This window comes from Schistocerca nitens, chromosome 6, assembly GCF_023898315.1.
Source record: "Schistocerca nitens isolate TAMUIC-IGC-003100 chromosome 6, iqSchNite1.1, whole genome shotgun sequence".
NCBI lineage: Eukaryota > Metazoa > Arthropoda > Insecta > Orthoptera > Acrididae > Schistocerca > Schistocerca nitens.
The window spans coordinates 234,335,190-234,360,561 of record NC_064619.1 but is presented as its reverse complement, the minus strand read 5'-3'; the positions used below and the strand labels follow the sequence as shown (position 1 = coordinate 234,360,561).

At 36.9% G+C, this 25,372-nt stretch overlaps 1 protein-coding gene across 1 annotated transcript in view; it reads left to right on the top strand.

Annotated features, from left to right (window-relative positions):
* LOC126263300 (neural-cadherin-like) overlaps positions 1–25,372 on the top strand; it is a 420,924-nt gene that overhangs the window by 233,745 nt on the left and 161,807 nt on the right. The window contains exons 13-21 of the mRNA XM_049960388.1: positions 6,401–6,564; positions 6,745–6,913; positions 6,998–7,204; positions 7,299–7,570; positions 14,746–14,951; positions 15,031–15,173; positions 15,360–15,620; positions 16,860–17,210; positions 20,720–20,833. Of these exons, the coding sequence (XP_049816345.1) occupies positions 6,401–6,564; positions 6,745–6,913; positions 6,998–7,204; positions 7,299–7,570; positions 14,746–14,951; positions 15,031–15,173; positions 15,360–15,620; positions 16,860–17,210; positions 20,720–20,833 (1,887 nt within the window). The remainder of the gene's footprint in view (positions 1–6,400; positions 6,565–6,744; positions 6,914–6,997; positions 7,205–7,298; positions 7,571–14,745; positions 14,952–15,030; positions 15,174–15,359; positions 15,621–16,859; positions 17,211–20,719; positions 20,834–25,372) is intronic.

Genomic DNA, 25,372 nt, shown 5'->3' with positions numbered 1-25,372 from the left:
CTTTGCTAGCATTTCAGACACCTCTCAGTTTTCAACACTGACTACAGGGTTAGGTTCAGATACTAAAAAAAGGTTCCAATTCAGTCACATTTTTGTCTACATTTCTGACTTTTTGTAATCATTCCCAACATTAACTTTTACTTTATTATTGTCTACTATTAATGTCTCTATTCCAAAATCTCCATTTTTGTTCTTCCCTTCACCAAACTCTCCCAGGTCTCATTTACTGACAATCCAAATACATTTTCACTCTCCACCAAAACTAAGTTATGTTTCAAAGCAATATCCTCTATTTTTTGCCAAAGGTTTGAAATTACTGATAGTTCCAAATGCTGAAATGGCATCTATTCTTCATTAACTAATGGCAAACTGTAAAATATTGTGGTTTATATGCTTGAAGAGCATTATTTTGTATAACTTACACTTTTACATAACAACATTTGAACAGCGCTCACATTCCCATCATCATTCCTGCAGCTAGGACACCATGTGCAAGGTATGTTCAAAAAATTCTGGAACATTCGTCATTTCGTGCCAATGGTGTATCGGAGCGAAATGCGGTTCACATCCCTGCACACGTCTGTGTTTAATGTGTAACCGCCAGAAGTTTCATTGTTGTATGTCTGTTATTAAGCAATGCTGTATTGAGTATGGCATTTTGTCACACATTTTGTGAATTTCAAGATGCCAGAGTTAGGGGAGCAACACATCTGCATTACATTTTGCATGAAAATCAAGAAAACCTTTACAGAGCCACACCAAATGATGGAGGAAACCTATGATAATGAGTGCTTAAACCATACTTGGTGTTATGAATGGTTCACATGATTTAAAAATGGCCGGACATAAGTTATAGATGACCCTCGTTCAATGTCCTTTGGCGTTTACATCTGATGCTCATGTCAGGTATGTCAACAAAATTGTTTTCAATTGAAGACTGACCATCAAGAGATTGCAGAAGACTGGAGCTGGCTGTTGGCAAGAGATCTGCTAGGAGAAGATTTTCAGATAGTTTTACTACTGGTGTTTACAATAGATATGACCAACTGTCAGAGTCTAGTGGAGAGGAATCTATAGTAGCTGTAGATGTAGGAAGTATGCAGCAGACCTCAGTAGTTACAGTGGCTAGAACAGTTGCCAAGTCGAAGAGGAAGAAGAAGGTTCTTCTGTTAGGTAGTTCTCATGGCAGAGGTGGAGGCCAGCAGTTGCAGCAAGTGCTGGGGAGTGAGTACCAGGTCACCAGCATTGTGAAGCCTAATGCAGAATTGGCTCAGGTGACTGTTAACATAGGGGTGTTATGTAGGGATTTTACTAAAGAGGATCAGGTAGTTATTGTGGGTGGGGCTGGTAATAGTATTGATAGGGATGGGGAGTATGACATAGATGGTGACCTGGAAAAGATAGCCACTCAGACTGGCAACACGAATGTGCATTTCGTGGAACTGTTTCAGCGTCACGATCGGCCTCATCTTAATACAGCCGTCAGGCGTAATAACATTAGACTTGGGGGTGCCCTGATGACAGAAAGCATGGGTCACATTTCAGTGGTTTCGGTGGAGTCTATCAGCAGGACGGGTTTCACTAGACATGGCCTGCACCTCAACAGGTATGGGAAGGGGAGGTTGGCAAAGCTTATAGGTGACAGCATAGGTGGGGTTGGTGGGATCACTCATGGGAAAATTCCTGCAGTAGTGGGTGTTAGAGCTGCACCTTTTTTAGATTGAAGTCAGCTGATAGGTATTCCTGCTTAAGGGAAGTCTCTCTAACAAAGGAACCACTTTTGACAAAGCTTAGATATCCGAGTAATGAGGGAATTAGTGTATTTCATCAAAAAAAATATACAAGGTATTAGAGATAAAGTTAGTGAACTGCTTATAGATGTTGACTCTGAAATTATTGGTATATCTGAATACTTCTTAAATAAGGAGATAATTCAGAGGCTTCCTTTACCAGGATACAGGTTGGCTGGCAGCTTTTTGAGGAGCTCTTTGCGGTGTAGAGGAGTAGCCATGTATGTGAAAAACGGCATCCCATTTGAGTCAATTGATGTTTCAAAGTACTGCACTGAAAAGGTGTTTGAATGTTGTGCAGGTGTGGTTAAATTTAATGGAGCTAAACTTCTAACTGTTGTTATTTATAGATCTCCAGACTCCGATTTCACAACATTTTTGGTAAAGCTAGAGGAGGTTCTTGGTTCACTTTATAGGAAATACAAAAAGTTAGTTATATGTGGTGACTTCAATATTAATTGTATAAGTAATTGTGCAAGGAAGAGGATGCTGGTAGACCTCCTTAATTCATATAATCTTATGCAAACCGTATTCTTTCCAACGAGAGTGCAAGGGAACAGTAGAACAACCATAGACAACATTTTTGTTCATTCCTCATTACTAGAAGGGCATTCTGTTAGCAAAAAGGTGAATGGCCTTTCAGATCATGATGCACAAATTTACATCTAAAAGATTTTTGTGCTGCAACACGTGTTAAATATAGTCATCAGCTGTTTAGGAAAGCTGATCCAGTTGCTGTAGATACCTTTGTACACCTTATCAAGGAACAAGAGTGGCAAGATGTTTATATCGCTGATACAGTAGACGATAAATATAATGCTTTTCTCAAGACTTTTCTCGTGCTCTTTGAAAGTTGCTTTCTGTTAGAACGTTCAAAACAGGGTACTAGCACAAATAGGCAGCCTGGGTGGCTGACTAGAAGGATAAGAATATCTTGTAGAACAAAGTGGCAATTATATCAAAACGTTAGACACAGTCAAAATCTAAATGCAGCAGCCCATTACAAACAGTATTGTAAGGTGCTTAAAAATGTTATTAGGAAGACAAAAAGTATGTGGTATGCAGTTAGAATAGCTAAGTCTCAGGATAAAATTAAAACCATATGGTCAGTCGTAAAGGAAGTGGCTGGTCTGCAGAGACAGGTCGAGGATATAGAATCAGTGCGTAGTGGGAATGTCCGTGTTACTGATAAGTTGCATATATGTATAGTATTTAATAATCACTTTCTGAATATAGCAGGTGAACTAAATAGAAACTTAGTCCCAACAGGGAATCATATAGCGCTCTTAGAAAAACGTGTTCTGAGACTGTTACCTGAAATGCTCCTCCATGATACTGACAAGAGGGAGGTTGAGTTGATAATTAAATCACTAAAGACCAAGAACTCTCATGGATATGATGGGCTATCTAGCAGAATACTGAAGTATTGTTCTATGTATGTTAGCCCAGTACTTAGCCATATCTGTAACTTTTCCTTTAGGAGTGGTCGGTTTCCTGACCAATTAAAGTACTCGGTAGTGAAGCCACTTTATAAAAAGGGAGACAGGGATAATGTTGACAATTATAGACCTATTTCTATGCCATCGGTGTTTGCTAAAGTTATCGAGAAGGTTGTATATACTAGGTTACTGGAGCATTTAAATTCACATAATTTGCTGTCAAATGTTCAGTTTGGTTTTAGAAATGGTTTAACAACTGAAAATGCTATATTCTCTTTTCTCTGTGAGGTTTTGGATGGATTAAATAAAAGGTTGCAAATGCTAGGTGTTTTGATTTAACGAAGGCTTTTGACTGTGTTGACCACAAAATATTACTGCAGAAGTTGGACCATTATGGAGTAAGGGGAGTAGCTTACAATTGGTTCGCCTCTTACTTTAAGAACAGAAAGCAGAAGGTAATTCTCCGCAGTATTGAGAGTGGTAGTGATGTTCAGTCCCAATGGGGCACTGTTAAGTGGGGCGTTCCCCAATGGTCGGTGCTGGGGCCACTGCTGTTTCTTACTTATATAAATAATATGCCTTCTAGTATTACAGGTGACTCAAAAATATTTCTGTTTGCTGATGACACCAGCTTGATAGTGAAGGATCTTGTGTGTAATATGGAAACAGTATCAAATAACGTAGTTCATGAAATAAGTTTGTGACTTGTGGAAAATAATTTGATGCTAAATCACAGTAAGACTCAGTTTTTACAGTTTCTAACTCACAATTCAACAAGAACCGATATTTTGATCAGACAGAATTACATTGTGTTACATTGTTGATTTTCTTTATTTAAATTTATGACTTGTTTTTTTAGTGAGACGGAACAGTTCACGTTCCTAGGCGTTCGGATGGATAGTAAGCTGTTGTGGAAAGCCCATGTTCAGGATCTTGTTCAGAAACTAAATGCAGCTTTATTTACCATTAGAACAGTATCTGAAATAAGTGACACTTCAACACAAAAAGTAGTCTACTTCGCATATTTTCATACGCTTATGTCGTATGGTATTATTTTTTGGGGTAATTCTTCTGATTCAAAAAGGGTATTTTTGGCTCAAAAACGGGCTGTTCGAGCTATATGTGGTTTAAGTTCGAGAACCTCTTGTCGACCCCTATTCAATAGTCTGGGAATTCAGACATTGCCCTCACAGTATATATTTTCTTTAATGTCATTTGTTGTTAGCAATATTAGCCTATTCCCAAGAGTTAGCAGCTTTCACTCAGTTAATACTAGGCAGAAATCCAATCTGCATGTGGAATGCACTTCATTGACTCTTGTACAGAAAGGAGTGCAGTATTCTGCTGCATCCATTTTCAATAAGCTACCACAAGAACTCAAAAATCTTAGCAGTAGCCCAAACTCTTTTAAGTCTAAACTGAAGAGTTTCCTCATGGCTCACTCCTTCTATTCTGTCGAGGAGCTCCTGGAAGAGCTAAAAGATTAAGCAAATTCCAGTGTTACATTGTTGATTTTCTTTATTTAAATTTATGACTTGTTTTTTTTATATTTCGTTTTATCTGTTTCTAATATCGTGTTACAATTTCATGTATTGACTCGTTCCATGCCCATGGAGACTTCTCCTTAATTTGGTCCCACGGAACAATAAATAAATAAATAAAATAAACATTTCAGTTGGGTCATGTCATGAAATACTGACACAGCATCTTGGAATGCATTGTGTTGCCACCAAGTTTGTCCCACAGAACATGTGTCAAGACCAGGAAGACATTCATCTCGCAATCTATGAAGAGCTTTTGGATCGTGCAGATGAGAATGAGATGTTCCTTAAGAGAATCATAACTGGTGATGAGGCATGGCTCTTGGCTATGTTGTCAAGAACAAGGTTCAATCTTCAAGTGGTCGGAAAAGGTTCTCCAAGACCAGAAAAACCTCATCAAGTCATGTCAAATGTCAAAGCCGTGCTGATAGTTTTCTTTGACTTTGAAGGATTAGTTCATCATGAATTCATGCCATACGGACAAACTGTTAATGGCACTATTGGGATGTGCTGCGATGGTGCTGTGAGAAAGTGTGAGAAGGAAATGGCCTGGAATGTGACGAGACAATTGGTGGCTCTTGCATCATGATAACGCACCTGCACATTCATCCCTGTTGGTGCATGATTGTTGCACAAAAAAACAAAATCACTATGCTGCTTCATCCTCCATACTCACCATACCTGACTCCTATGGACTTTTTTTATTTCCAAAGTTGAGAACACTGTTGAAAGGACAAAGATTTGCAATGATAGATGAGATAAAAGAAAATTCGCAGGCGATACTTTGTGCAGTCCAGCAAGAGGCATACCAATTCATATGGTATTACATAATTAATCATATGAATGGATTGAAAACATTCAGTGAAAAACTTAAGAAGCATTTTCCCAAGTGCCCTTTCACTATCACAGAAAATTTCATAATTTAGCTAAAATGTTTGTTCCCACAACCCATGCATACTGATCTGCATTTTTCAACAGTTTTCCTTAATAATAATAATAGTAACAGACTCAGACACTGGATTTTTATGAATATTCCATTAGTAATTGCACAGATAAAATAATTCAGCTATGACAAATTTTAACAAATCTCTTGTCCACATATCGGCATCAGGCTGACTAAGTAACCATATTAGTTTTAGACTGTTGCTGTTTGCATTTAACATGAACAAAACTTCATACCAACTTAAAATAAATTCACAAATCATTAAATCAATGAGCTGTAACTTTGTTCTTTTGTGACGGCTCTTAGGCAGTTAACATTTGTATAAAATATCAGGATGGACTGAAAATTAGGAAGGAGTCAATGCACAATATTGGAAAAATCAAGATCAGTTCTATTTCCAATAATAAAAAAATACTTCTCTGTTGATTATTGTTATACAGCAAAGTGAGAGTTTTTTAGAATTATTTCATCCCAGTAATTCAGATAAGTTTTGAAATTATGCATAATTCATCCAGTATTCTGGCTATCTACTACATATTGAAATAGAAACTATAAGCTTAAACTACAATTTAATAAATTTAGCAGTAGCAATAGCAGCAGCAGCAGTAGTAGTAGTAGTAGTAGTGATTAGAACCTATAAAATGTTGGGTGTTCATTTCTTTCCTCTAACATAATTGTCTTTAACAGGGTCAGGCACCAGATACAGAAATTGGAAGGGTTTATGTGTATGATCTGGATGACTGGGATTTACCAGACAAAAAGTTTTACTGGGAAGGTGCTGAACATCCAAGATTTAAACTTAATGGAGATACCGGAATGATAACAATGCGTCATGGAACACAAGATGGGAGGTTAGTTAACACTAAAACTTTATGTCATCATCTGATATTATTAAAAACTACAGGACAGAGTGTAGCCATATAAAACTGTTCATTAGGTAATTTTTAACCTGTCTCCATGATTTACTAATATTGTGAGAATGCATGAGGATTTTATTCAAGAGAAAAATTATAACTTAAATATGTTTTTAGGTATAACTTGCGATTCAAAGTATATGACAGAAAACACACTCAAACAGATGTGCAGGCAAATGTGACTGTGACTGTACGAGAAATACCTCACGAAGCTGTTATAAATTCAGGGTCAGTTCGAATTGCAGGATTATCAGATGAAGATTTTGTAAGAGTTTGGGATTACAGAGTAAGTTATGTGCAAATACTATTCATGGTGTGATTATATTTCACTGAGAAAGTACATGTTAAAACTTTTTAAAATTTATTTTAGACACAGAGTCTTCAACGTAGCAAAGCTGATCGTTTCCGCGATAAACTTGCTGAACTTCTGGAAACAGAAAGAGAAAATGTAGATGTTTTCAGTGTTCAGCTCCGTAAAAAGCATCCACCAATTACAGACATCAGATTTTCTGCTCATGGATCACCTTATTACAAGCCTGTGAGACTGAATGGCCTAGTCCTAATGCACAGAGAAGAGGTATGTATGATCACCTTCCTTTGCTTTTTTCCTATTGTTAATAATTAGTTTTTGAAAATAGTTCAATCATTTTCTTTTGTGCTTTCTGTTGTAGATTGAGAAGGATGTTGGAATCAATATAACTATGGTTGGTATAGACGAGTGCCTTTATGAAAATGTTATGTGTGAAGGGAGTTGTACAAATGTGTTGGATATTAGTAACCTTCCTTACATGGTTAATGCTAATAAAACATCACTAGTTGGTGTTCGAGTAGATGTTATAGCTGAATGCACATGTGGTGCCAGAAATTTTACCAAAGGAGAAAATTGCCGGACAAGCCCTTGCTACAATGGTGGTCGTTGCATGGAGCGTAAATATGGACTGAGGTTTGTATTAACAATTTATTTTCCATGTTTACACATAGATTTTAAATACCATTAACTTCTACAACATTATTTTGTGGTTGGTTAGAGAAGTCAGAATAAATTCAGAAATTGTACCTCAAGTCTAGTTAGGTTGATAAAGGGCTGAACTAGTATCTGTAGACCCCTAGGCTGGTTCAGGCCCTATCACCTCTTCCGAATACATATACCTTCATCCCCATTGTGTTCCACTGCTCTCTGCCAAAGCACCCACCGATCTTTCCTCTATCTCTTCTCCAATTTTTTTCCGCTACTCATTCCCCTTCCTACTTTATCCGATGGAGCCAACTCGACTTTTTTTTCTGGTGTTTTGAAATAGTTGACAGGTGATAAAAGTACATTTATTTTGCAGTTGCAGTGTATTTCTCCTTTGTTCTCAGAGCAATCAACTAACTTAACACCTTTCATCTCACCCTTTCCTTTCTATAAAGTTTGTTAGGAATCTCAGTATTGATGCAGCTATGTTCATATCCAATATAGGAGTCTGTAGAATTTCACTAGTTTTGTATACATGTCCTAAGATATCTATCCAAAATATTGTGTAGAGCCCTATTTCAGCCTTTGACATGTTGTTATACAAACTTAGAGCAATGAAATATTGTGGGACTTGCACGATGTTATTTGGTGATAAAACTGAAAAGCGTATTTGCAACTGGCCTGCCAGGAAAACCTGAAAAGTTTTATTTTCACTCTGTATAGCTACATAGGATGGTCTTTGTAGAATCAGATTAGCATGACTAATGTGTTGTTGTTATTGTTTTGACTCAAAAATTGGTTTGTCACACAGTGAAAAAAGATGCGTTTGTGAGTGGCGTACTTTAGCTGCTGTCTGCATTTAGTACATTTTCACCATTTCAGATTTCTCAGTTACCTGTTATAAATCTTGCTGATAACAGGTTGCCTTTAGAAATTGTTCTGCTGGTCCAGTTACTCTGTCCCACCTCTGTGTATTAACTTCTTTTTCTTCTGGAGTCTGATCAGTACTTGCTGATGCTGAAATTTTAGATCACGATGACTACTTCAAGCTACTAAATAAACTCGGAACTCTCATCTGTGCTTCTATGTATTTAAAGCCTTCAAGTCTCACAATGACTGATCTCAATGATTGTAAATCACAATAGTTTAATCAAACATTAACACATTCTGATATGTACTGTCTCATCCTTATGCCATGTAATGTCTCACCCTTATGCCATATGTCAAAGTTCTTTTTAACATAAAAGTGGTTCATTTGTTTTGTTGGTGGCCATCTTACTATAAGCCAGCCAGTGCACTGCCAACTTGGAGTGCCAAAGCATACAGGTAACTTTGTACAGCCGGTAAATGCCACACATCACCAAACGCACACTGCTGCCATTGTTGTTGCAGTGCATGTACCCTCTGTACAAACATAGACAAGGGCACACAATATCTCCACCTTTCTTATACGTTGTTTATCTGCTGTCACAATCATCTGTAGCTGGTACAGATACCAATAGTGGACCTTGATATTTGATAAAATGCCCTATTGCACTACATATCCCTGCTCTCAAGCTAGAGGTGTCATGCATAATTGCTTATTCATATGTACCAGTATTTTCATTTCCTCAACAGGTACATCATTTATACATATCATTAGTGACTGTTACACCAGTTCATATTTAACAATATTTGATAAAACATATTTCGTTTGTTATAAGTGTTATGTGTCATGGTTCCTTTTAGAATGAGTATGCATTCGTCTCTCTTAAAATGCTTAAGATTTTGCTCTGTATTTGGGTATCGTTTGTTTCCTTAGTCTCTTATCTCAATAAAGAGACTGATTTGCTTTAACTTATTTAACTCATTTACATGTCAATTCTCTTATACCTATTTTTATTATGTTTACCTTTTTCAGAGGAGTCATATGTTGTCTGTATATCCTTTCTTATAAGTGCACATCAGAATTTCAAATATTCCAATGTTCATATAAATGGAAGTATAAAAGATCCTCACACACTATAATTAGGAAAAACGTCTATCTTAACAAGTTTTCATAAAAAGAACTGCTCATCCACTTATTTGGGTAGATTCCGTACAACCTTATTTTAATCATGTGGAAGTCCCCCATATAAAATCCCTTCAGATATGTGGTACAGACCATTACTTTCATAAATGTACCTCAACCACAGTCTCTATCATGTGTCTCTCTATCCATTTTACATTTCTACCTTCTCCTAATGTGAGTACACTTCACCTTATATTATAAACCAGTCACACAGCATCTGCCAGCATATTTCCCACTTCTCTCCTTACAGTGGTTCAAAGAGGTTACTTCACTTAATACTTGACTGTACACGCGGATGACAACCTGTGTTAGGTACTCCTCATCTTACATCTCACAATTCTTTGTACTTTAATTGCTTCCATTTATTAAAGCAAATCCATATACTTATAATATTTTATACCGTAATTCCTATGCCTAACGATTTACTTAAAGCTTCGTATCTGCTTCCGCATTACCTAACGTGGCTCATACACTTAAGCCTCACTTTTGTCAGAGCAGTCACATTCAGCTCCATTAATTTTAAAAAAAGGACCCTTAATTAAAAAAAAAAGGATAAGCATATCTACTGGAAGCTATGAAGGACGAAATTTCATTTTCCTCACTTTTCATATTTTCATACATTTAATTCATTATTAAAGACATTAGTCTTTAGTATCTATGAGATAATATTATCTTGTGCTCTTAATTAATCTATATTCTTGGAAAAAATTGTTCAAACAAATGATGTTTCATTTGTCCTTCACCTGTATTTAGTGTGTCACCTTTCATGCAACTATTTTTTCACGCATGGCTATCTCCCCTGAGAATTTTGACGTGACTAAACATTGTGCCAATGATATTATACAGTAAACTCATTTAACAGCTGCTCGATAACAGTTGATAGTGGTTTATGGTTTGTTTATTATATTCCGTAACAAAAATAACCTTTTATTATGTTCTTGATATTTCTCTTACTTCTAACAAGGTAGTGACCATATAGCAGAGGTGTTGATTCACAGACAGGCACAACAAAAGGACTACTAAACACGTAAGCTTTCAGCCAGAAGGCTGTCTTCTGAAGTAGACAGCACACACACACACACACACACACACACACACACACACACACACACACACGACCTCTGTCTGTGGCTGCCAAGGCCAGGGTCTGTTTAGTAGTCTTTTCATTGTGCCTGTCTGCGAGTCAGCATCTCTGTTATATGGTGAATGACAATCTATTCTTTTCCTAATAATGTCATTAATCCATCCTGGATTTTAAATTGTTTGATTCTAACAAAGTAGCGCTTCATGAGCATATCTACGTTGTACAATTCTTTTGTTGACAATTATGTGAATCTATCAAGAAAACAGCTTTTGGGTGAGGTCCGCTTAGTATTCTGTAAGATCCACTGTAGCAAGGAAAAAAATTTGAGTACTTCTTTCTTCACCAACACTAAGTCATCTATATTAAATGACAGTGTCATTGCATTTTCATTATATTACAGATTTATCTACAGGTCATGTAAATATTCATGCAGAATACAGTAATGCTTATTATTGTCTCAGTTATTCAGGCTTTTTCTTTTTCTACAATAAATGAACAATGGTATACATTTAAGTAAATAATTTCATAAAAAACCTCAATTAACTGAATAACATAAATAAAAGTTTTTATTCTAGTCTCATAACTGGTAGTACAGGTAAGACCACATCTGTAATGATTAATGATGTTGCCCTGTAAAATAACCAAACCACCAAATCAATTAGAAGAATGGATTACACCTTAACCCTATTCTTTTTACCCATTCACTAATCAGTACACCTCTTATTAATAAATAAGTTGCATCTGATAATCAGAATATGCATGATATTATACTGTACACTCTAGCACCATACTTCACACTTCCAACAGACACTAATTCACATAATTTATTAATTAATTTTTTTTGTCTATCCAGTTACATTATATTGTCAATAATTGATTGTTTTCATTGTAATGTGATGTATTAAGTCATTGTTGTTGTTGTTGTTGTGGTCTTCAGTCCAGAGACTGGTTTGATGCAGCTCTCCGTGCTACTCTATCCTGTGCAACCTTCTTCATCTCCCAGTACCTACTGCAGCCTACATCCTTCTGAATCTGTTTAGTGTATTCATCTCTTGGTCTCCCTCTATGATTTTTACCCTCCACGCTGCCCTCGAATACTAAATTGGTGATCCCTTGATGCCTCAGAATATGCCCTACCAACCAATCCCTTCTTCTAGTCAAGTTGTGCCAGAAATTTCTCTTCTCTCCAATTCTATTCAATACCTCCTCATTAGTTATGTGATCTACCCATCTAATCTTTAGCATTCTTCTGTAGCACCACATTTCGAAAGCTTCTACTCTCTTCTTTCTAGACTATTTATCGTCCACGTTTAACTTCCATACATGGCTACACTCCATACAAATCATTTCAGAAACGACTTCCTGACACTTAAATCTATACTCGATGTTAACAAATTTCTCTTCTTCAGAAACGCTTTCCTTGCCATTGCCAGTCTACGTTTTATATCCTCTCTACTTTGACCATCATCAGTTATTTTGTTCCCCAAATAGCAAAACTCATTTATTACTTTAAGCGTCTCATTTCCTAATCTAATTCCCAGGGCATCACCCAATTTAATTTGACTACATTCCATTATCCTCATTTTTCTTTTGTTGATGTTCTTCTTATATCCTCCTTTCAAGACACTGTCTATTCCGTTCAGCTGCTCTTCCAGGTCCTTTGCTGTCTCTGACAGAATTACAAAGTCATTGGCGAACCTCAAGGTTTTTATTTCTTCTCCATGGGTTTTAATTCCTACTCCAAATTTTTCTTTTGTTTCCTTTACTGCTTGCTCAGTATACAGATAGAATAACATCAGGGATAGGCTACAACCCTGTCTCACTCCCTTAAGTCATATATGTCCATAATGTATAGCTCCTTTTTCATATTCATTAGCATACACATGATTATTACCATAAGGCTTAAACCCGATACATGTTACTTTCTCCACTCATAAGCCTACTTTCTTGATATTTGGTGTAGACAAAATCCAGTTCCTGATAAAATTCTTCAGAAACTCGAATATTAGCAATAGTTTGTCTACTCTCTAGAGCATTTTTAGTTTCTTCTAACACAACCTGTAGCTTTCAAAATTCCTGTTGAAGGTTTAGAGTAATATCCATAAAAGAAGTCTTACTACTGGTTGATCCAACTGTGTCTTGTAGTTTCTGTCCAACAAATGTTTTAAACCTGTCTTTCACACTAGTGAAGGCAGATTCCAGGCTTAAAACCCTTTCTAGCTCTAACGATTCTACTCTCTCATTTGCATTTGAAATTTTGGTGTGTACTGATTTAAAATTTTGATTCACATCTCTGAAATCCTTAAACTCATGACAAATTACTGTATGTTCCTTTGATGGTAGATTTTCCATTAATACATTAACTTAATTCTGTTATTCTATTGTCCTTTTATGTGAAACTTGACATAAATTTGGTCATAATATTCTCTTCTATTTTCTTAGTAATAATGTCCTCCAATGTTCACTTATTTTTGTCTAGCTTACTGCCAGTGGTATCCTCAACCTCATTATTTATATGTTCCAGTTTGTTATTAATGGTTTCCTCAATCTTATTATTAATATTCTCAACCTTGTCCATTAATTTTTTTTATTTTCATCCATTCATTTGACAAATAATGTTTTTACATCAACTTTTTCTGCCTCAGCAGTCATCTTGCATGTTAATTCCAGCATAAACTTATATAATAGCTAACCACTTGGTAGTTAACAATAAAATCAAGCCTCAATATATTACCACTATGTACAGTAATTTACATGCAACAATTAAGATTTGAAGTAAAAAAAATTATACTCCTCAGTGGTTATTTTTACAAAGTTAGGTATGGGTCAGCTGCAAACTGCCATTGAATTGCCATCATGATGTCAATATCTGCTTAGCTGTAGGTGACTGCTGATGCAAATGCCACTAAATTGGGAATGATGCTGCCTGTAGTCTCGGAGTCGATGGCTGTGTGACAAGCAACAATGTGTTGTCTGCTGGCAGTGATCATATCAGTTATCTTCCTTGCCAACCACACAGTAATTTTTTATGTGCCACAGACTCTGCTGAACTTGCTTTCTAATTTCAATGCAAGCACATCAGCATTTGCTGGGTGTTTGATATTCCAGCAATAACTTATACCTTCTGGATGAAAATTGTTTATTCGCAAGCTTAAAATATTTTTTTCAACTCACTCGTGACAATATTTTCATCAAAAATTTGAAACAGACTTATGCATTGAGCTCTTTTGCCGACTATTAGCTGCCAATGGCAACACATTAATGCTTCTTAATATCTTGTTGAAATTATTGAAATTTTTATTGTATTTTATTCAGTAAATGGTGATCTTCTCAACATTACTGCTTCATTTCACTTGTCAGTCACAGTCACTTAGAACTGTTAGTTGAGACTGTAAAAAATACATGAAGTTCTTACAAGAAGTAAAAAAATCTTACACATTCAGACGGCATTCGGGTGCGGCTTGTGCTGAAGCCTTAAATTATATCTTATGCTTTGTTGCTCTAGTTAGGGATGAATTTACAAACCTTTCAATAGGTATGTGTTCCTCTAAACACCTCAATCTGAGTACACTCCAGGTGGGGTGTTGCCTTTCCCTTATTTTATGTGTTTTATATGTAGCATATACTCACCACAATGGAAAACTCTCCCTCCCTCCCTTCCTGCCTTCCTTCCTTATAGGGACAACATGTTATATGAATGTTGAACCAATGGGATTACTGCAATGAATGGGATTCAGCACCAATGGCCAATAACTTTCTGTAGTTGAATAGATTTTTTTGCTACAAATAACTTTGTTTATCTTGCTGCCCCTCCCCCTTCATCATCAACATTCTGTAAATTTGCAATAACTAATCTTTAACCTCCAATGGTGTGGTAAGAAATTTGCATTAATGCCTTAGTCTTTACACATATTTCATAGAAAACAATCAGACGTTTCAGCCAAGGAGAAGGTTGAACAGCACATACATACAAGAAAAACTTTTTTCAAATGCGTAGAAAAGAACCTGTATTTGCTTTTTTGTCCACAGTTGCTCTTGTCCCAGTGGTTACAATGGACCAAGATGTCAGCAGACTTCACGTAGTTTCAGGGGGAATGGTTGGGCTTGGTATCCTCCACTTGAAATGTGTGACAATTCCCATCTGAGTCTTGAATTTATTACTAAGAAAAAAGATGGGATGCTGTTGTATAACGGACCAATAGTGCCTCCTGAGACTAATGAAGTTTTAGTGTCAGGTAAATTTTAATAAGAGAAATGTCGCAAATTTCTTGTGAATTCTTTTGGTCTGTAATTCAGCAACTCAAATTATTTCAGATTTTATTTCACTGGAGCTTGAAGGTGGAATGCCAAAGCTGTTCATTAATTTTGGTTCAGGAACATTGGAGTTGAGAGTTAAAACAAAAAAGACATTAGATGATGGAGAATGGCATAATATTGATATTTTCTGGGATACAGAGGTATGGCCTTCCACTTTGTGTGCTTTTGTATGTATTTCTGAGTAGTACCAGTAGTACTGAAGAGTTATGTTGAACTTAATAAAATTTTCTATTATGAAATCACACTATGTCTCTGTATAACAACTACACTTCACAGCTGAAATAATTACATGTAGTTTTTAAAATTTAAAACTGTTACTATTGCAGAATGTACGTTTGGTGGTGGATTACTGCAAATCAGCTGATGTAGTAGAGCTGGAGGATGGGACGCCACCAGAATTTGATGATTCTAGCTGCCAAGCACATGGAACAGTGCCACAATTCAATGAGTACCTAAATGTCAATGCTCCTTTACAGATTGGTGGTTGGTATGTGCAAAATTTTGAAGCAGAACTATATGAATGGACAACATTACCATCAGGCAAAGGTTTCGATGGATGTATCAAAAATGTGTTTCACAACAGTAAGGTAAAATCTTCTTTTATCAGTAATACTTCCACTTTACAGTTAACCATTAATTCTGTTAATTTCAGTTTAAGTGCTAACATACGTTTCATCCTTCTTGTGATTATATTATTTCCAACTGATTTTTAAACTACCTTTTTTGTATGGCCTTTATTAGTATCAGCATTTCTTCTTTATGTATATTTTCACATAAAGAAATTGAAACATAGTTTCTGCTTTTGTTATACTACCCAAGTAATAAGTACCTCATTGCTAAAACAGTTTCAGTCTGATAAATGTCCTTCAAAAACTCTAAATATGAAGCACAGCAATTTTCTCCCTTGAAATATATACCAATCAGTATGGAATTCAGATCATAAAGTATAAAGTTTTGGGCTCCATTTTTTACTGTTTTACTATAAGTTTCCATTGTTTTGCAGTAATGTGCCAAATCATGTTTATACCACTCTTGTTGGGACCGAGCGAGGTGGCGCAGTGGTTAGCACACTGGACTCGCATTCGGGAGGACGACGGTTCAATCCCGTCTCCGGCCATCCTGATTTAGGTTTTCCGTGATTTCCCTAAATCGTTTCAGGCAAATGCCGGGATGGTTCCTTTGAAAGGGCACGGCCGATTTCCTTCCCAATCCTTCCCTAACCCGAGCTTGCGCTCCGTCTCTAATGACCTCGTTGTCGACGGGACGTTAAACACTAACCACCACCACCACCACTCTTGTCAAAACTGGTCATGATATGTATACAGTTGTCAGGAAATCTACATTAATCAAAAACAGCATATAGCAAAAATATTTTGTTTTAAAATTGATTTTTAAGCTACAAGATAGCAGAGGTGATTGAAGTCAATTATTATAGTTATATATAATTAAAATATCAGTTTTTGAGTGAGACTGATGTTTCCGTCAGAGTAAGGATTCATGCCTCAGTGACAAATATCATGGCCTGTTTTTAACGCATATCATATCCCAAAGCTGATGCTGCCAGAAACAATGATCACAGAAGATCATAATGTGTCTCAGTTGATAGCAGATAGGAAAAAGATTGTGTAAGTTGAAGGACAATTGATACTTTCCAGGTTTCCAAATTGAGAATACTTTAATCATTAATTAGTATTTGTTACTGTTATCTTTCTCTAATCCTTTAAAACTAGCACTATATTTCTATGCATACTTTTAGTGGCATGTTATCATTAAAACTAATAAGCCTTCTGGCTTGACTGCTTTTTGAAGTAAGATGTGTGTTTCAGCTGTATGATCTAGCACACCCAGGACTCTTTCGGAACAGTGTCGCAGGCTGTCCTCAAACAGAAGCACTATGTGAAGCACAAGATGCAACTGCTCGTTGCTGGGAACATGGTTCTTGTGTGGGTAGCTTTTCACAAGCCCGCTGCAAATGTGAACCAGGATGGACAGGACCTAGTTGTACTGTTCCAACTATACCTGCAACTTTCAGAACTCAGAGTTATGTGAAATATGCTCTCTCTTTTGAGCCTGACCGTTTCACCACACAGGTGCAGTTACGGTTTCGCACTAGAGAGGAACGTGGTGAACTATTCAGAGTTAGTGATCAGCACAATCGGGAGTATGGTATCCTTGAGGTTTGTGTTATTGCTTATCAACATTTTAACATAGTTTACCTGCCTTTTTCGGTTGCATTAAATAGTTATCAGTTTTCCAAGGTGATACAGTCCATAAGAGCAAATATAATATTGTGTATGACAGGAGCAAGTCAGAAATGAAGACTATGAGGTTTTACCTTGGATTGGGAAAGCATATTACATTAAACACAATAACAGATTCAGTATCTTAGAAAATGTAGGTTATACAGACATAGAGGGAAAAGGACAGTGGAAACACTGAAAAGACAGAGACAGCATTTTATAAAAACAGAGCAAAATTATTCCATCTGTTTCCCATTTTTCTTTGTATTTCACTGGTTTCTGTTCCTTTCCACAGCATTGGTATAACTTTCCAACTTCTGAGTCTCATATATTGTAGCCCATTTCTGATACCGAGTCATCTTGTCATGTTGCAACTTTTTGGGACCATAGTTCTCCATGTTTTATTGGCGGCAGGAAGGGCATATAACACTGCCAAATCTGTAATAGCACGGCTGACCATGGGTGGTTGCAGGACAAGGCCCAAAGAAAGAAAAAGTTCTTGATGTTTTATGAATATAGTTCTGTTCAATTTTCAAGTTTTCAAATAGTTTCCTTCCACATTTATTAAATATTCTAGACTATTATAGTTGGATTAATTTCTTGTTGAAACCCAACATGTTTCATCCCTGTCTGCAGAGGACACCTTCAAGGAGACTAACTTTTTTGAAGATCCGATGGACACCTTGTCTCACTATAACTTGAGCATAATTAGCTGCTGTCAGTGGCTGTTGTCTACTATCGCTATCACTCCATCATGGAAGAATGGAACACTACTTCTTCTGAATTGAAACTGTGGTGATCCACTACAGTGTGTATGTGTCCCATCATCCACCTGCTTCAACAGATGTCAACAGCAGATGACACATTGCACAGTGCCTGATAGGACAATGAGCAAAAGCAGACCTAGAGTTGGAGTCTCTCTCTCTCTCTCTCTCTCTCTCTCTCTCTCTCTCTCTCTCTTGCACATCCTTGCTGCAGCTCGAGGTTTTCCCCAGAAAGAGACACAACAGAAAAGTACTCCCTGACGGGAACTCCCCTCATGGACACTGAGCAACTTGCGCCTCTGTTTAAATGAGATAACATTTTCTGAGTGTTAGCTCTGGAGTGTTTTGTGTTAGAAGAATGAACATTTGATGGAGTGCTGTAACAGTGCTCCAGAGAGATATGACTGAAGTAAAGACAACACCAAAGAATTAGTACCGCACTTTTTGGTTGAGCTGTAATAGCTGGCACCTGCAAGCCTCATCAAGAGCTAATGACAAAGTGTGCCATTTTCTCTTTATACTCATCACATTTTGCAACTGTCAAGCAGCTTCATTTTCACAGCTTAATGCTTTTGCATAATGGAATCCCTTGTTTTAATGTCTACAGCCTGGTGATGTATATTACAGTGTTACCTGCACCCTCGTGGGTAGCACACCATTTTCCTCACCTCTGTAGCGAGGGTATTTAATTGTATTATTTGTGTAGCATGTGATTATGCTTAGAGAAAATTCATCTGGGGTCACTTTCCACCTCCTTTCATATTACAAGTGCATAATAGTGTTTTGTTGTCACAATAACATTTCATGTGTCCATTCTGCTCATAACTGTGATCTGACATATTAGTCTATATTACGTAGAACACCACAAGCGTGTTTGCAAGTTATAGAGTGCTTAGTACCTTGCTGATAGGGTCATGTGTGATAAACGGTGTCCAAACCTCAAACTGCAAGCCCCCACTGCGTGTCACCCACTGTAAACTGTTCACAGTTTGGCATCTGTCCTCTCTAAGCCAAGTACAGATGGCCCCTTGTAATCCTATTGCATGCTGTATGTTATATGTAGATGTGTCCAGTTCCGATAAGGGAACTGTGAGAACATTTCTGTGTCCATTATTTCACCCTGCAGATCTAGTCCCATCTCTGCCAGAGTACAGTGCAAGCTGAGCTCAGAAGTAACAAAATAGTGTGGAACATATCTCCCACAGTACACACCATTTAATTTCACAACCTCCTCCTTTCAATATAATTATTGGGGTGTATAATTATTTCCATTGCATCTGTGTATAGCCTCTCATAGTATCCACTTGTGGCTGCCAGTACCTGAGTCTTATCAAATGGAATCCAGTGGTTATATGGCTGCAAAGCATGTTCCACAACTGATCTGTGTGTTTCTACCCTTCTGCCGTTTCTGTAGTGTTGATCTGGTCATTTTTTGACCCTACATTTAGTAGTACCAACTTGCATACCTCCAAAACTACACAGTATCCTGTAAAGTCCTGCTTTTTTTAGCGATTTGCAGGGATCCTTGATCGACTTAAGGTGTTTTTATATCTTCCAGGTAGGTTTGTAGATTACAGCAATATTCCATTTCATCAACATCTTTCTATTAGGTCAGTAATGTCTTTAATGAATGGTAGGAAAACCTTGGATTTTTGCAGACACCTATACATTACTGTAGTAGTGTGGAATATTATAGTAATTGTGAAAGGAAACTACGTGTGATAACTTAAAAATAGTGCAGAACTATATTGGTAAAACATTGAGAACTCATCCTAAAAAGTTGCACCATGAGATTAAGAACTTGGAAAGTTATACCAGTGCTATGGAAAGGAATAGGAACCAAAGAAAAATGGAAAAAAGAAAAAATAGGAAACAAAAGGCATAGTTTCTCTGTTTTATAAGATGATGTCTTTCTCAAAGCAATTTTTCAACTTCCTAAAATTCTGAATCACATCTAATGCAGGACATTGTTAATTTATAGCCTATACTTCATTGTTATATGAACATTAAAGGGTTTGTTTACACCTGAGTTTCTACTTTACTTGCAATATTCTGTTTATTGCAACAAGATGGGTGGTCAGTTTCAGCAATAAAGGTTGTCCTTATGTAGCAGCAGAAATTTGAATTGAAAGCACTATATGGGAGCAACAGGACAGAAGCAGATTTAGTTTATAGGGACAAATTTCTCAGAAAATAATAGGAAACGTATGGATGTGCAAGTAGTCCAAGGAGAAAAATTAAAAGTTTTGTAAATTATAGTACATCATCATTGGATTTCACGATTTCATAATTTATGGTGTGTGTTCATTTTTATGAAATTGAACATTTGAAGCATTTTAAGATATCTTCCAGCAAATAACTGTACTATGGCTCAAAAAATAAATAAATTAAATTAAAAAGAAGACATGGGATCAAAGATGTAAATAATTCAAATATAGCCTAAAGAATTTATGAATTTGATTGAAAGAAGCAATAACTAAGGGACTGTGTCACCTTCACTGATATACTGCAACATTTTAATAAATAAATTGCATCTAAAATGATAGGTGTCAGAGGAATAGTTGTAGCCACAAAACCGAATCTAATCAGAGACATTAAAAAAAAGTCTTGATATTATTTACCTTATTTAAATTTATTTTTTGCAAAGTCATAATATTTAATTACATGTTATTACCTTCATAGATAAAAGACAGTCGACTTCACTTCCGATATAACCTTAATAGTCTGCGGACAGAAGAAAGGGATATCTGGCTAAGTGCAGTCACTGTGGATGATGGGCAATGGCACACAGCAAAGGTAACTCCACAATAAATTTCTGTATATGATCTTAGAACCTATTCATTTATTATGTATTTGTGCATTTGTCAAATGAAAGCCTATGTAGTATATGGTAATAATGATGTCAAGAAAATGTAATGAAACTGTTAGTAGTTTTCAGGTGGCTGGTGAGTACTTTCCATGTCTCAGCTACTATTAATGTTTGTTGCCTTGGTGTCTTATAGTCTACAGAGGTACCTCAGAGAAAGTTCAAGGTAATTTGCAGAAGTCGATCAACCTTGGCTACTTACTACTTCTCTATGCTTTTGTTTTGAATTAAGTCATTATTAAGTTTAAGATATGGAGAATTAAAGTCAAATTTCATATAAACTATTCGTTATTGTGCCATATCAAATACAAACTTGAAGGGCAATATTGTTGTACCTAGTTATTAATTGTCAATAAGCTAACCTAAAAGTGTTTAATACAAATGTTCTCAGAGCCAATCTGCAACTAACTCGTAGTTACTATATGGGGAATACAAACTTTGCATTTGTTCCTCTAAAGATGAAAACTTTGAAGATAATTGTCACTTAATGTTTATTAATTCAGTCAGAAAATTATTTCACTTGTCAAAAGTAAAAGGTGTACAATAACAGGAAAAATGTTAAATATCGTAAGAGAGAACATTAAACTCACAAATTGTTTTACATTCTCAGTGTCATATCAGTACATAAAATAAGGGAAAGACAACCACTCACCTACAGAAGACTGATGTGTGGAGCATAAAAACACACAACAACAACCAGTGTTCGCATTAGCTTTTGAGCCCTTGCTTTTTTTTCCTAGTGAAAGTACACACAGCACAGTCCTGTGGCTACAGTGAAACTGATTATTGACAATTAGTTACTGAAAGGGGTTGATAGAGATGGGGAGAGTTAGGGAAGGACACAAGGAGAGGTTAGTGAGAAAGAGGCAAGTCTTTTGCCATATCACTCAGCTGCTGCACAACACAACAAAAGGGGTACAGAGGGTAGAGCATAAAACAGATATAAGAAGAGGGAGAGGAGGGAGTGGGATGAAGGGGGGAAGGAGGTAGACACCGGTGGGAGAAGACAGTACCATATCTGCATAGGAAAGAGTAGTACCACCTTCCCACCTCTGTCAACCAAGGCAACTGCTTTCAATAAGTGATCATCAATAATAAGTCTTTCTGTGGGCAAAAAGACTGTTTTTGTAGTTGTATGTATGAAAGTGTGTGAATGTGTGTACTTTTACTAGGAAAAGAGCAAGAACTCCAAAGCTACTGTGAATGCTGTTTTCTATTAAGTATTCATATGCTCCACACATCAGTCCACAATAGGTGAGTGGTTCCCTTTACTTTATTTTACATACTGTTCCATCCACAAATGTCCACTATTTTTTGGCTAGCAGAGGCAAAGAAACTTCTCCCAAGAACAGATTTTTATATATATATATCTACTGAGGAGCCTGCTCTTCAGAGTGCAAACTGCAACCATGTACCATCTCTACTTTACTTTATACTTTTATTGTCATCAATTTTCAGCGGGTGTTGGTCCTTTTATATGCTGTTGTCTTTTCCATACCCTACAGGTTTCATTTCAGTTTCATACAATATTATTTTTCTGTTTATATGTGCCAAGTCGTTGGCAGAGGGTGCCCATAAGCTTAATTAAGTATGACTGTAAGGTTTATATCAGTCAGTGTTCACACTGTTGTTATATATTGCCTACAGTAGTTTCAACCTTTTGATCATTATCAGTAGTCCATAATGTGTCTTGGCCAAAAGCTACATCAGAGGCTGTGAGGAGTGAACATATTTTCAGTGACAGTCTGCTGTTTGGGTCCTTGAAGATGTGTTTCCTCCTACCATCCTTTAACACAGCAATTGGCCAAGAAACATTATGGGTTATTGATAATGCTGATCTTGACAGAAAATTTGAAACCAATTTTTTCAGAAATAAAAATTGGGAGAGCAATGACTGATATAAACTTTACAGTTAAAATTAATTTTCTCTTCATTGCAGATCACTCAGTCTGTGGAAAATTCCATTTTTCACTTTCTGGAAAGTCTTCTGTAATATATACGAGTCCTTTCTCGTCTACCAAGTGAAGTGACATAGTGGTAAGACAGTGGACACACGTTGAGGAGGATGGCAGTTCATATCTCAGTCTAGTCATCCATATTAAGGTTTCCTAAATCACTTCAGGAAATGTGGGTACAGTTACACTGAATTGCGACCAGGCATCTTGTGTGGCATAGCACATTTTGTTTGTGGACCAATGCGTACTCTGTGTGTGTGTGTGTGTGTGTGTGTGAGAGAGAGAGAGAGAGAGAGAGAGAGAGAGAGAGAGAGAGAGAGAGAGAGATATTCAATATGCACCAAGGGATGGTTGAGGTGGCACAAATAAAAGAAAAATAAGGAGAAACAAGCCTAATGTATGTGTTTAGCTGGTGTTACAGTACTCCTCTTGTGAGGCTTAGTAAGCACTGTGATACATTGTTGAGACTCAGTGCCACAGTTCTTTATCTTGGACTCTTCATGAAGACTTCTTCTGTGGGCCATTCAAAGAATCGTGTCCACATTTAGGTTTGATTCAAGGAAGGCAAAAAGTTTAAAGATAAGTCAGCTACTGCACTACTGAAAGAACATACTGAATGTAAAGTTCTGAAGCAGTTTTTTGGAAACAGAAATAAAACCTAACATATTTTGGATTTGCTTGTCTTTTTGCTATGCAATTGTTCTCAAACAATGCAGGGAAACCATTTGTTATAAATATTTCATTGTTTCAAATTGTAAATTTCACATCACATCTTGAAGATGCGGTGGTTGTCTTTTCATTATTGGTCAAATTTATTATGATATTTCAATCTTGAGTAACTCACAGTAATTTACAGTGAATTAAGAGTGTGAATTGCGTTTGCTAATCTGAGGGAAGCAGAACTTGGCAGTCTGAAATTGACATCATATTACATAATGTCTACCTCCACTCCATTGAGAGGTGAATACTAGGTTCGAAGACACAGTGAAAAATGATCGACCCAGCTCAGATTTAAACCCACAACCTTAGGTTTTCAACAACCCTAGATGTGAGTCTGGTCCCACTTGCGGCATTCTAGAGGCACTTTTGAATTATGGCAGCTGTTCACTAGGTGATAATGGCACCATTTTCACAACTCAAATTTAACTCATCATAATTCAGACAATTTGTACCAAATATTTATAAATTATATATAGAAACCTTCCTCATGAAGCAGTGTATCTATTTGTCAAAATCAAATCAAAATACCTACAGCAGCTCCTGAGATTAACCTTTGTATGCAGGCAGACATGAGCAAATGACTTCAGTTTATATATGTCTACAGAAGAAATTATGAGCATGTGCTGTAAAGTAATGCCTCTGAATTTTTTATGTGAAAATTGTTAATGCTTTCTAAATAAAACAAATGTCATTAACATTTTTACATCTTTATTCTTCATGTCTGCATATGTGTTTATGAACACAGTCACCTTGGTGATGATTACATTTCCCCCAATGAGAGACCAGTTTGTTGATACCATCACTCTAGAATGGTTGTTATTGTTGACAGAGCCATAACCTCAACTCCGCTTGCACCGCTTCATCGCCATAAAAGTGAAGTCCTCAGAGGTGTTTTTGAAGTTCTGGAAATGGATGAAAATCAGATGCAGCCAGGTCAGAACTATTGGAGGGTGATCAAGGACAGTGAACCCAAGATGTTGATTGTTCCAGACATCACAGTGCTCATGTGTAGTATGAAATTGTCATGCTGAAAGAGAGGTTGCTCCATCTGTGGATGAACTCTTCGAATTTGAATGAAATTCTATCACAGTGCACTGTAATTATGTTACACAGTGCAATTCAAAGCTGTCTAGTGACAGAGGGCTGCAAATATACAGACACGAATAATGAAGATCTAGAATGTTAATAATATTTGTTTTATCTTAGGAGTTTTCCCATCAAAAATTTGGAGGCATTACTCCCTCTCCCGTTCCCTCTCCCTCTCCCTCGCCCCCGCTCCCTCCCCCTCCCTCTCCTCCCCTACCCATTGTTTCTGTTCAGAGATATCGAGTAGCTGGTTGAGTCATAGTTTTTGCAGATAGTACAGTGCAGTAACACAATGGAAGAGGGGGTGAGAGCAGGGAGAGAAGGGACTGGGGGGAGAGAGAGAGAGGGGGGGAGGGGGAGGAGGGGCACAAACATGATGTGCAATGTCAGTGGATTTAATTGCAGCTAGATTGTGGGTGCCTAATGCAGAGGACATACCCTTTCCAACATTTGGTATGCAGTAGGCTTCTCTTGTGAGACTGTATCACTGGGGGTGCCTGAGTGTCAACAAAGAGTGCTAACCACCTTTGGCAATAATGTGTTGTCAAGGACCACTGTTTACTATTACAGATTGAAACTCTGCATACATGGACCACACTGTTGCAAATTCTCATCAGCTCAATGCTAATGGGGAGCTGTGTTATTCAGAACCCTCTCTTCTGTGTGGGGTGCATAGAATCCAGTGCACCACACGTGTGTCTGCTCACT